Genomic DNA, 13,477 nt, shown 5'->3' with positions numbered 1-13,477 from the left:
TAATTTAAGGTTTCAGCTTTTATTGCTGGAATTTGTAGAAGATTTTATTGATAACAGTGATTTGTAAAGTTCTGGTTAATGAATAAGAGACTAAATTTAAATTTGTTACAACATTTTATTAAGATAGTAAATAAAATTTGTGTTAAATGCCCAATACAATATAATTCACACTGAAAATTAATGCTTTCTTTCATTTCTATTTAAGGTTCAACTGCAGCTCCAGCAGTCACTAGATTGAACCAAAAAAAGATTAAAAGTTTTCTAAATTTGCCCCCCCCCCAAGAGCAGGAATGTATCAGAGTGAGTAAAGTGACTCCTTAAATCGCATATTAGTGCCAGTGTGGCATTAAAGATAATCATTTTACTGAGTTTTGAGGAGAGTTGAGAAGAAAAAGTGTGCTGCTGATCAGAAACAGGGAAAAGCCGAGATCATCTTATTCAGACAAAAGCAGCAGGATGAAGTCAGAGACAGCAGGGTGTCACAAGGAGACGAGGTGTTCATTTACAATCACTCTCATGCACTCAGACGGGACATTTTGGAGACTCTGACTGACTCCATCTTCTGCTTTCAGATGAATTTTAAATCAATTTTACTGAACAACAAACAGCATTAAAGACAACTGGGAGGAAAAAGTCGGATTAAATAGAACACAGTGAAAATTTCTAAAACTGGTTTAATTTCATGGCCTGGTCATGTGACATTTACTGAAATTAAATAAAAATGATAATGAGGTAAAATTATGACTTTTTTAAAGATTTGCCTAAAAAGGTTATTACTTACTCAAGTGTCTGTAATTTGTAATGTTTATCATCCTTAAGAGCAGAGAGCAGCTTCTTTCCTGAGTCTCCTATTTCATTCCCAGTCAAATACAGGTCTCTCAGGTGTGAAGGGTTTGATCTCAGAGCTGAAGTGAGAGCAGCACAGCCTTCATCTGAGACACCACAATCACACAACCTGCAGAGACACAATGACACACACTTCATCAACAGATTTTCATCTTGGTGTAATAGTGGTTGTGAAGATGATGTCTCTCATGTTGGACTGTCTCTATTCTCTTCACCAATCACAAGCTATTATTAATAATGACTCAAACATTCCCACTGTTACTGACATTAAGTTTACTCGAGGTGCAAATGATTCAGCAAAAAGTCAATAATTTAAAGGTTGAAGTGAAGAGTCAGGTTTTGTAGAATTTATCTCTGCTTGACTGGATTTTTAATGATCACATATTTAATTGTAAATACGTTTTAATGATTTATTTAAAGTAAAAGTGATTGAGGAGAAACGATCACTTCATGACGAATATATTTGTTATGCATGTTTTACTTTTACAGAAAAGTTTAATTGATAAACAACACTGTATACAACTATTAACTGCTGCTTTAGTGAGTTATTGTGACTCTCAGAGAGATGATCTTACCCCAGTGTCTCCACTTTACAGTGAGGATTCTCCAGTCCAGCACAGAGACGCTTCACTCCTGAGTCTCCGAAATTATTATCGGACAGATTCAATTGTCTCAGGTGTGAGGGATTTGATCTCAGAGCTGAACTCAGAGCAGCACAGCCTTCATCTGAGACACCACAACCACACAACCTGCAGAGACACAGTGACACACACTTCACTGCCTCAGTTTATGAGTATCAAGATTTCCTTTGTCTTTTTAAATTATTTGTGTGTGTTTTTTCCCATGGACTTAGCATTTTCACCATTCCATGCCAAGGAAGTAGCTAAGCTGAGATCAGAAGAAGGAAGTTACAGCTCATGAGTTACAATCAGAAACAAATTTCAGAAATTAATGCAAATAAATCAAACAGAACTTTAGATTTACAATTTATCTGAAATATTGCCAAATTATTCCACCACTGCAGGCTCCAATATGTTTAAGTTTGAGATGTCAATCATGTTCTTTCCTGATTTAATGATTGGCAGATGGTTATAAGGCTCCGCCCCCTTGACAGAGTGACCAGTCATAATTAGGAGAAGCCGTGCGCCCAGAAAAACACATGAACAAATGCATTGTCCAATAAACACCGGTCTGTTTTTTTTTTCCCTGTGAAAACACACTCACCCACACTCCATTCCCTCCCAGTGAAGCGGTGCATCTGGGCGAGGCTCAAAATGACGAGATAGACACTTTGGTGAAATAAACAGTGTGAGTTTAATGAACAAACAGCGTGATATTGCAGTGAGATACTCCATCAATCTGATTCACTCAAATATTGAACAACACCAAGACTGATGAATAAAATAGACACTTAGGGAAACGTTTCATTGCTGTATTTTAATGAAATGTGAGAGGAAGCCGGGCTTCCAGTGTCGTCTTAAAGCAATCACCACTGACCGAGATGGACTGGAATATTATTTACTATTTTAACATTTTCATCACCTCTATTTGAAAAATTAAAGGATTATTGTGGGTTTCAATTTATTGGAAGTTCTTTTCTGCTCCTTTTTAATTTTTATTTCAAAGTCTTTTATTTTTTTATTTTTCACTGCATCAGTTCTGTGGCATTAACGTCTCATTTTAGTTTTAAACTCTATATTCCTGAGATTATTTCCACCATGTCACTGCTGCTTTAAACCCTGCAGCTCACACAGAGGGCAGTTAGTTTGAGTCTCAGGTGCAGTTTGTGTGATTAGTTACAGTGTTGTAGTAAATTTCACAGTGAGTTCAGACACATTGCAGTCGGATCAAGTCCCGTTTTGTGCTGCAGCTTCTCACATACGTCCATCTAACCCAAAGACTCTGTGACAAATCATCAGTGTGCAGTGAACAGAAACAATCTTCCTCCTCAAGACACTGATGATGAACCTAAAACCTCTGCTTCAGTCTCACTATTAGAGAATGTGTCTTACTGAGGAGCAGGTCATGTGACTCTCAGAGAGATGATCTTACCTCAGTGTCTCCAGTTTACAGTGAGGATTCTCCAGTACAGCACAGAGACACTTCACTCCTGAGTCTCCCAGATTATTATTAGACAGATCCAGTTCTCTCAGGTGTGAGGGGTTTGATCTCAGAGCTGAACTCAGAGCAGCACAGCCTTCATCTGAGACACCACAACCACACAACCTGCAGAGACACAATGACACACACTTCATCAACAGATTTTCATCTTGGTTTAATTCTTACTTTAAAGATGATGAGAGTAAAATTAATTTTATTATTCAGAATGTCATGAGGATTTAATATCACCTGTTTATTCTTACTAACAGTGTAATTAAAGGTGGGGTATGAGATTTTGGAATAACAGTTCCCGCAAGCCATATTTTGAAAAGAAACATGCCCGCCTTCACCATGCTCCCACCCCCCGCGTCTCCACCCCTCCTCCCCCTTATAAAGCTTGAGAAAATCAGCCTTTATAATGGGTGTCTATTGCGTTACACACCAGTGGAGCAGAGTGTAGAGAGCTTGGAAAAATAGCTCAAACTTTCTCATTTAAACTGTATTTTCAGCCCCAATTTTCACTCCACACACATAATTTTCTCAAAAGTAGTAGCCACACTTGTCCTGATTCACACAATGTGTCTACCTACACGATAGGACTTGCAGTTTTTGAATGAGAAGCCTGAAAGTGAGGAGATCACAGCCGCCCAGCCACATAGACTTCCATTATAAAACTTGGCAGAAAAGTCACTCGGTTTTTTTAACTCGCTCTAGTGACCTCATTCTTTACACTACAGACAAAAAAAATTACATCAGTGTGTTCAGGAGATCCTTGTGGCGCTCACTGTGAAAGAATTTTGTGAATATCTCATTCCGTTTTCGTGTAAATCCCCGTTGCTTGAAGGGAGCGCACTGAGAGAATCCTGCGCTCTGTGACACTCTGCTCGCTCTCTCTCTCACACACACACACACACACACACACACACACACACAGAAGGGCGGGCTGCTCGCGGGTTTCAGTCTGATTGACGTGTCAGTATCCAATCATTTTGAGGTGGTACCTCGATATGATTGGATGGCGTTTTTCCTTTATTTCACACTGTAGACTGGATTAAAATATTTCATTTTTGGGTCAAACCTTCTACTGTACTGCTTGCAACATGGGTGTGAGGAGCTTTTCAAGCAATATGGTAAAAAATACTCCTGAAAAAAAATCTCATACGCCACCTTTAATAATGATAATACTCATCTCATTATCTCTAGCCGCTTTATCCTTCTACAGGGTCGCAGGCAAGCTGGAGCCTATCCCAGCTGACTATGGGTGAAAGGCAGGGTACACCCTGGACAAGTCGCCAGGTCATCACAGGGCTGACACATAGACACAGACAACCATTCACACCCACATTCATACCTACGGTCAATTTAGAGTCACCAGTTAACCTAACCTGCATGTCTTTGGACTGTGGGGGAAACCGGAGCACCCGGAGTAAACCCACGCGGACACGGGGAGAACATGCAAACTCTGCACAGAAAGGCCCTCACCGGCCCCGGGGCTCGAACCTGGACCTTCTTGCTGTGAGGCGACAGCGCTAACCACTACACCACCGTGCCGCCTTAATGATAATACTGAGTGTTATATTTAGTTTCTCTCCTCTGTTGTGTGTGATATTAAAACAACAGCAGCTGAAGCTGAACAGAGAACAGCAGAGATACCATGAACTTTAATCAGAGAGAGAGAGAGAGAGAGAGAGAGAGACTGAATCGCAGATGGTTCTCTACTAGACTTATAGTGCACTACACAGGGGCAATAAACTTGTTTTTCCAGAGTCTACAGAGTGCATTTATAGAACACTATAGATTTATATTATTGTAGAATCAGAGAAGTAAACAATGATTATTCCATATAAATCCTACAAACATTTAGCCACTCATTCTTGAGACAGCGTGTGAACAAGAATTTCAGAAAAAAATGGACATAAAGCCTGAAAACAATGATTTCACCTCTCAGTGTAAGAGGAATAAAAAGGTCAGTGCAATTTATGAATATGTTCATTTGTCTAATTACTTTTCATCCCCCAAAAAAGATGGACCACATATTAACAGTGCTGTAATTTCAACACTTATCACCCAATCTGGAGACAAGTTTCCTCAAAATAAAGCTGAAGGTCTGCACTTTGAGTCAGTGCTGTAGTCGAGTCACTAAACCTCGAGTCCAGTCTCGAGTCCCCAGTGTTCAAGTCCAAGTCATTAAAAAAAATTTGAGTCCAATATTGATCCGAGTCGAGTCCAACACTCCAACCGCACCAAGACGGTCACTGTTTTAGTGCCATTAACATTAGTTTGTTCCTGAACATGGCGTATGAATAGGTGAATGTGTTTCTCTTTATGAGGGAGTGTGAAGTATTCTGTCAGAGATAGTTGGGAGACGGATGCAAGTGCAGAAGGTGTGTTTATTAATACAAGTGAAGACAGTGTAACACTTCTCTTTTGTCTACTAATAAGCCAGGGTGCCAGGTAGTAGAATACTGCTAAATTTGTCAGGGAGTATGCAGGTCAAGTCAAAAGAAGAAAAACAAAACAAACCCTAAACAAACAAAGAGAGAAATGCACAAGAACACATGCAATCAACTTCAAGTATCACATGAGTCCTTGTTTCCAATGGTTAACGAGTATAGTATACTTACTTTTAATCTAAGACACACTTAAAAAAGGTTTAGTACTGAAATCATAAGCAAGAATTAAATTAAATAATTAATTACCACCCCAACGCATAATGAAAAGAACATAAATAATTCACAAAATCAGTAATTTGTATGTTTAATAAATATATTTGTGGCAGTGGGGGTGTGGTCAAGCATCGGTTTGTGACTGGAGGGCGGAGTCAGGGAAGGTAAGTGGCAGAATCACTACACCTGATGTGAATTAACCTGTGTTTGTGTGTCTTCCCAGCAATCACGCCCTATATAAGGAGAGAGAGGGCAGAGGAAGGGAGCCCTCTCCCGAACCAGATGTCTTTTTTTTTTTTTTGTGTGTATATATATATATATATATATATATATATATATATATATATATATATATATATATATATATGTGTGTGTGCGTGTGGCTGGGAGAGAGTGTACGTGTGTCACTGAAAAGTGCAAAAATAAAGAGTTTTTGGAACTCCGTTCTGGCCTGCCGTCCTTCTGTGCTCGGTCCCGGGTTTCGGCACCACTGTAGACTTCAGAGCGGGTGGGTGGAGCACAGAAGGACGGCAGGCCAGAACTGAGTTCCAAAAACTCTTTATTTTTGCACTTTTCAGTGACACACGTACACTCTCCCAGCCACACGCATACACACATATAACACATCTGGTTCGGGAGAGAGCTCCCTTCCTCTGCCCTCTCTCTCCTTATATAGGGCGTGGTTGCTGGGAAGACACACAAACACAGCTTAATTCACATCAGGTGTAGCGATTCTGACACTTACCTTCCCTGACTCCGCCCTCCGGTCACAGACTGATGCTTGACCACGCCCCCACTGCCACAATATTGTTCTCCCCCAGATCAGTCCAACACCCACAGTTCAGTTCCCATGGATTATTCCAATCACCAAATACCCACATTGTAGTTCAATTCTATTCAAACCCAGCAATGCAGTTCACCAGTTTGCAGCCTCTTCCCGCAATTTTATCAGAAATAAACAAAAAAAAGGAAACCTTCAAACAAAATATCCAAAAGTTTAGTCAAGTCAGTCTGTTTTGTGTTGCTACTCACAACTCAGATAATCTCCCAAACAATCTCGAATTCGTTGCGATAACCGCTCCGGTTCGAGTTATCCCCAAGCTCTTCCACTTCTGTCTGTGTTGTCACCAGCTGATGATGGTGTTTAACAAGGAGGATGTGATCTGCAGCAAAGTTTCGAAGATGCTGAAGAAGGGGATCCGCCTTAAACGCAGGGAAATTAGCACTCGTGACACTTTGGGTTTTTTCCAGCTTCAGACAAGCGACGAGAAAAAGGTAATCCTTCTTTCCTCCTCATTTCAACAACAAGGGGTTTGTAAGTTCCTTTCTCCTGCTGATGACAGAGTCCTTTGGTTTTAACATATGGTACAACTACGGGTATTTTCGCTAGAAAGAAAAAATGAAGGCACACAGCAAAGGGAACTCGTGAAGAGTAGCAGACAGACTACAGCACACACCATCTTCCTTTAAATGGAATCACGTCATTTCCCAGAAAAAAAAGGGGTGTTTGCTGAGTCAAACCTATGGCATAGCATTGTCACAATGTCTCATCTCATTATCTCTAGCCGCTTTATCCTGTTCTACAGGGTCGCAGGCAAGCTGGAGCCTATCCCAGCTGACTACGGGCGAAAGGCTGCGTACACCCTGGACAAGTCGCCAGGTCATCACAGGGCTGACACAGACATCCATTCACACCTATGGTCAATTTAGAGTCACCAGTTAACCTAACCTGCATGTCTTTGGACTGTGGGGGAAACCGGAGCACCCGGAGGAAACCCACGCAGACACAGGGAAAACATGCAAACTCTGCACAGAAAGGCCCTCGCCGGCCCCGGGGCTCGAACCCGGACCTTCTTGCTGTGAGGCGACAGTGCTAACCACTACACCACCATGCCGCCATTGTCGCAGTGTGATTGGCAAATTAAAACATGGGTTGGATATGACATTAGAATGCATGTGACAATAAAAATGGTAGAAAGAAAAAAGAAAAAGATGTATTGCATCACTACAGCAGGTAAACAGTCCAGGGGTGGGCTTCCCAAATGCCTCTTAAGGCCAATATATTTGTAGAAGCTGCCCAGATGTGGGTGGAGCACAGAAGTACGGCAGGCTGTTGTTAGCGTTTCAATAAAACTTTTTATTCTGCTTTTCAGCACCACTTCCCCAACTGGGACAGTCACACTCACACACAGGCACATGCACACATCGTCGTATTCTGGTCCCAAAAACCACCACTCCTCTGCTCTCTCATTCCTTTTATACAGCACCGTCACTGCAAGAGACACACAGACCAGGGCTTTACATTAACTTTTTTGCTCACCAGCTACTCTGGCTAGTGGTTTTTCCGAGTCACTAGCCATTCAGCCTTTTCACTAGCCACAATTTTGTTGCCAGGAAATCGAAGTTTTTTTATTCACCATGATACATTAAAGTTCAGAAGATCTAGATTTAATTATGAATGGCAGCGTATAATGTATCTCGACAGTAGCACTCAAGTATTCAGTGCTGTTAAGGTAGCTTCCTATATGAAAACATTCAACCAATTCAGACAAAAATATAAACAGAGTATTCTGTTTATTGAACTCAAATTCAAGCCCCTTACAATATGAAATATCATATAATATGAAAAATAACATTCAGTACAACTGAACTGATTCCAATATTAAAAGTCCAATTCAAAACATTTATCATTGAAAAACATTTGATGTTTTGATATGCAAGTATTGTGCATCATCAAGTATTATTATGTATATTATGTATTATCTATTAATAGTGTGTGTGTGTGTGTGTGTGTGTGTGTGTGTGTGTGTGTGAACATGTGTAGAGAGAGACATTAAATGTCCTCATTACATTCATCATCAGATGAGTCTGAATGGTCCATGAAAAATGGTCTTCGTGACCCGAGGCTTCCAGCAGGCCATAAGTTGATAGCTGGGGCAAGATCAACTTCTTTCCAATCGCGTGAACGTTTCTAAACAGCAGCTCCATCCTCTCCAGCTCAGCCAACTTCATGACACCCAGGGACTGAAAGCAATGCTGTCCTGTAGTGACCAGCCATCTTCACCTGTTTTGATGTTATAGTACTGATGTGTGCATTTGACTTTTCGTGGTCCTTTATAGTTTCGAGTTTAAAATTACTGGTGCCTGTCTTTGCCAGACTTTCTACAGTCTTCACAGTACATGGTATTTTCGGTTTTGCTACGAACTAGCCAGTCTCACCCGAACTTCCATTTGTCATTGAACTGTCTTATCTTCCTATTAGCGTCTTGTTCATCTCCATGGCCGCAGCCAGCTCTGAGACCCCCGCGGTCCGGACCTCAGTCATTTTTAAGAGCTGAAAATACATTTGTAGGCTAAATATTCAACTGGAAAAAAAATAAAGAATAACATTAAAACGTCTCCGTAAAAAGTGCATTGTTAATGATGTTAAACATTGATTCTGTCTGTTTGGTGCGCGCGGCTCTGAGACCAAGAACACAAAAGCAAATGAGCGCACGCGCGACTCAGGGGAGGAACGCAGTGCAGGAGACACGGGGTTTCCATGGTAACCATCAGCACACTTTCATCAAGCTGTTAAATTTACAATTTCGAACTTCGTAGTCAGCTGGGACAGGCTCCAGCTTGCCTGCGACCCTGTAGAACAGGATGAAGAGGCTAGAGACAATGAGATGAGATGAGATGAAAAAATAAATATATTATTTCCCAGCTTAAGGTCGGTCCGTATCGTGAAATACCGTGATGTCGGCCCAGAGGCCTCGGTCAGTATTTTCAAGACCTCGGTCACGGTATTTCACGATACGGACCCCCCCAGGTGGTAAATAATACACCCACACACACACACACACACACACGACAGTACTGTTCCATCCCGGGTTATGAGAGATGCGTTACATTGATTCTGACAACATGATGATATCGTGGCTACAGCCTACAAAAAAAAAAAACAACAACAACAAAACCTTACGAATGAGTAGGTACGCCTTTTCGACCAACAGGGAACAGGTTCTTGAACCAATTCCATTCAGGATTCCTTGAACAAGAAGAGAATCCATTCTCTGTGGGTCGAAAAGGGGTAACGTCCCAGTTCGGTTATAATAAACATAGGCACTAATGGAACGCTGCTCAACCAATCAAATTAGTGAGTCTGTATATTACTGAACTGTGGTATAATTAGTTAATTAGCTGATTATAGCTGAACCAGGGGAAAATGGTGCATTCCAGGACCACATTCAGGAACCTGTGGTGTAATGTGAACGTGGCCATGTTTGGCCTCTAGTGGCTTTCCATATAGGATGCGCCATCAAAACCCTATATTCAATATCTTGAAAGAGGCTAAAGAGGAGCTCAAGAGGAGCTCATATGACTCTCTGAGCAGATCGGGATTACTTTTCAGGTTTACTCCGTACTACATGTGCAGCAGTGCAGTTGTAGCCTGCCTTGTTTGTGATTTTAAAAATAAATCATTCAATAAGCCAAAGCAATAGAGTAGAAAGTTTCAATTTATGTTTGCCTTGGATAACTTTGCCTAAAACATGGTGGTGTATACTGATTTTTTTCCCCAGAATTTTTTTTTTTTGTGTGTGTAGGTGTAACGGATGCCAGTTAATGTAGTTGTTAATGTATCTTAGTTCCATAGGCTGCATGGTTGGGTATCTTTTGTCCTCATTGCTTGGGCCAGATCAAACCATTAAACAAGCTTAAATTATTCTTACTCTTACCACATACATGATTTTTTTTTTCAAAACTGATGATATTCAGTTAAAACACCATTAAAAGTAATTTCAGGAATTGAGCTCTTGTGTGGCGTGTAATTCACCCCTCTCATTTAAATACGTCGGACATTTTTCGGCGCACACTTTGCGCATCACGGACCTCGGTGATTTTAAAATGCTGCTCCGGCCCTGATCATCTCTGCCCCTTTTTCCCTGAGCAGCAGGGTTTGAAACTCCAGCTATATGCCGCCACATAGTGCGCTTGTCAGTCGTCAGCAACTTTATTACTTCGTTCATTAACCGCAGGTTACCGTATCACTGATTTTATCTGAGCCATTAACGAACGTTCTAAACACTTCTAACATGTTGTCTGAATGTTTATGCAGGTGCTCATGGGAGTTGTAGGCACGTAATATTACATTGCAATGCGTTTATTATATCAGATGCCTTCAGAGAAAACTACAATTAAAATATATTGTCATACCACAGAATAAACCACCCGCCAAAGTGGCTAGTGGGACTAAAGTTATTACCTGCCAAAGCCGAATTTTACCCGCATTTGGCGGGTGGGCGGGTGCTAATTTAAAGCCCTGACACAGACACACATTAACTGACAACAGGTGTAGCGATTTGGCCACTCGCCTTACTCTGCCCTCCATTCACAAACTGATGCTCGGCCACGCCCCCACTGCCACATACCCCCACCGCCCGACTCAGGCTGGGGTGCCTTCCGGCCTGCAGCGGACTCCCCCCGACGGGACAGGAAGTACGCCACCACCATCTGCACCCCCAGCCTGTAGACCACCTCGAATTTGAACAGCTGGAGGGCAAGATACCAACGGGTGATCCGCGCGTTGGCATCCTTCATGCGGTGGAGCTACTGGAGGGGTGCGTGGTCCAAACAGAAGCTGAAAGGGCATCCCAGAAGGTAGTACCGGAGGGCGAGGACCACCCGCTTGATAGCCAGGCACTCTATCGTGCTGTACTTGCTTTCACGCATTGACAACTTCCGGTTAATGTACAGCACAGGGCATTCCTTTCCCTCCACCTTCTGGGACAGAACGGCCCCCAGCCCCTGCCTGATGTATCTGTCTGTAAAAAAAAAAAAAAGGGAAAAGAAAAGTCAGGGGAGTGTAAAAGTGGCCCCCCACACAGTGCAGCCTTTACCTTAGAGAAAGCCTGTTGGCATTGCTCCATCCACTGGACCGGATCTGGTGCTCCCTTTTTAGTGAGATCAGTCAGCAGGCTCGTGATGTCCGAATAATTAGGTATGAACCTATGATAGTAGCCTCCCAGCCCCAGGAACTGTCTTACCCCCTGTTTGGTCTTGGGCCTCAGGCAAGCCGCAATCGCTGCAGTCTTGTTAATTTGGGGACGCACCTGCCCATGACCCAAGTGGAAACCCAGATACCATACTTCCACCCACCCAATTGCACACTTTTTCGGGTTAGCTGAGAGACCCGCACGCCTCAGTGACTTTAGGACGGCCCTAAGGTGTTCGAGGTGCCACGGCCAATCGTTACTATAGATGATGATATCGTCTAGGTACACGGCCACGTAGGCAGCGTGAGGGCGGAGAACCCTGTCCATGAGCCGCTGGAACGTCGCGGGAGCCCCAAACAACCCAAAAGGAAGTGTGACAAATTGGTGTAACCCAAATGGTGTGGAAAAGGCCATTTTCTCTTGGGATAGAGGAGTTAAGGGGGATCTGCCAATATCCCTTCGTTAAATCCAGTGTTGAGTAAAAACGATAAGTGCCTAATTGATTGAGCAGCTCATCAATGCGAGGCATTAGATATGTGTCAAATTTAGACACTGCATTGACCTTTCTATAGTCCACACAGAACCGGACCGACCCGTCAGCCTTGGGTACCAAGACCACCGGGCTGCTCCAGTCACTGTGGGACTCCTCGATTATGCCCATTTCGAGCATGGCCTTGAGTTAATCCTGGACCACCTTTTTTTGTGTGTTTGGGCAGGTGGTAAGGGCAGCTGCACACTACCACCCCCAGGGGCGTCTCAATGTGGTAATCTATGAGGTGGGTGTGGCCAGGCAGGGGCGAAAACATGTTGGAAAATTCCTTCTGTAACTGGGCCACCTCTGTGAGTTGGGCTGGCGAGAGGTGGTCGGTCCCTTGTGGAGAAGTGGTTGGAGATGTCAATTTTTTTTGTACCTCTGGCCTCAGCTCTGCCTTCTCTGGAACTACCAACACCAACGCCACGGGGACCTTCTCATTCCAGCGTTTTAACAGATTGAGGTGGTAAATTTGCAATGCCCTACCCCGTCCACCAGAACTAAAATAAAGCAATATCCCCGTGCTGACCAATGTAATGGCCTGATGAGATCCATCCCGATTCTCTCAAAAGGGGTCTCAATCAAAGGGAGAGGGTGCAAAGGGGGCTTTTGGAGTGGCTGTGGGATTTACTAGTTGGCATTCGCGGCACGCTGCACACCACCAACAGACATCCCCGCAAATCCCTGGCCAACAGAACCGGGCCATTATTCGGGCTAGTGTTTTATCCTGCCCCAAGTGCCTGGCCAGCTCGATGGCTTGATCCAGCAACACCGAGTGATGACACTGGACCCACTTCGCCGCTCCTTCTGGAAGTTGCGTGATGAACTGTTCCAGTGTCACCAGGTCGATAATTCCCTTGGCATTGCGGTTGTCTGTCCTCAACCACCGCCAGCAGGTGTCCCAGAGTTGTTGGCCAAATGCGAACGGCCGGCTGGCTTCCAAGCGCAGACTGTGAGGCACAGAACCATATGCATTCGTTAAGTCCAACCAAATCACAGTCAAATCTCCCTTTGATGTTTTTGCTTCCTGTATTGCACCCCAGATTGAAAATGCATGCTCCACACAACCAGGTATACCTGGAATTCCAGCCTTCTGCACTGACTCATTTACATGTACAGAGAAACAGCATCTCGTGACTGCTCTAATGGGAAATCCTCAAGGGAATCCCCGAGAGAGGGAGGAGGGGCGGGGTGTTGACATGGTGCTGACATAGACGGCTCTGTGACAGTTTCTCCCGCCAATGCTAGTCCGGGATCTTCCCGAGACGTATAACTGCAGGACCCACTTCCTACTATGTGTTCCATTAACTCTTTAAATCCTGGCCAATCAGTCCCCAAAATCAGCAAGTGGGTGAGAC

General features: G+C 43.3%; 1 protein-coding gene across 1 annotated transcript in view; it reads right to left on the bottom strand.

Annotated features, from left to right (window-relative positions):
• LOC132870649 (NACHT, LRR and PYD domains-containing protein 3-like) overlaps positions 1-13,477 on the bottom strand; it is an 85,279-nt gene that overhangs the window by 48,561 nt on the left and 23,241 nt on the right. Inside the window, exons 8-10 of the mRNA XM_060904399.1 lie at positions 2,899-3,072; positions 1,422-1,595; positions 782-955 (exon numbers count right to left, since the gene is read on the bottom strand). Coding sequence (XP_060760382.1) covers positions 782-955; positions 1,422-1,595; positions 2,899-3,072 — 522 coding nt within the window. The remainder of the gene's footprint in view (positions 1-781; positions 956-1,421; positions 1,596-2,898; positions 3,073-13,477) is intronic.

The sequence above is a fragment of the Neoarius graeffei genome, chromosome 22 (assembly GCF_027579695.1).
Source record: "Neoarius graeffei isolate fNeoGra1 chromosome 22, fNeoGra1.pri, whole genome shotgun sequence".
Classification (NCBI taxonomy): domain Eukaryota; kingdom Metazoa; phylum Chordata; class Actinopteri; order Siluriformes; family Ariidae; genus Neoarius; species Neoarius graeffei.
Note: the sequence above shows the minus strand (reverse complement) of the source record. Positions and strands in the feature narration are given on the sequence as shown.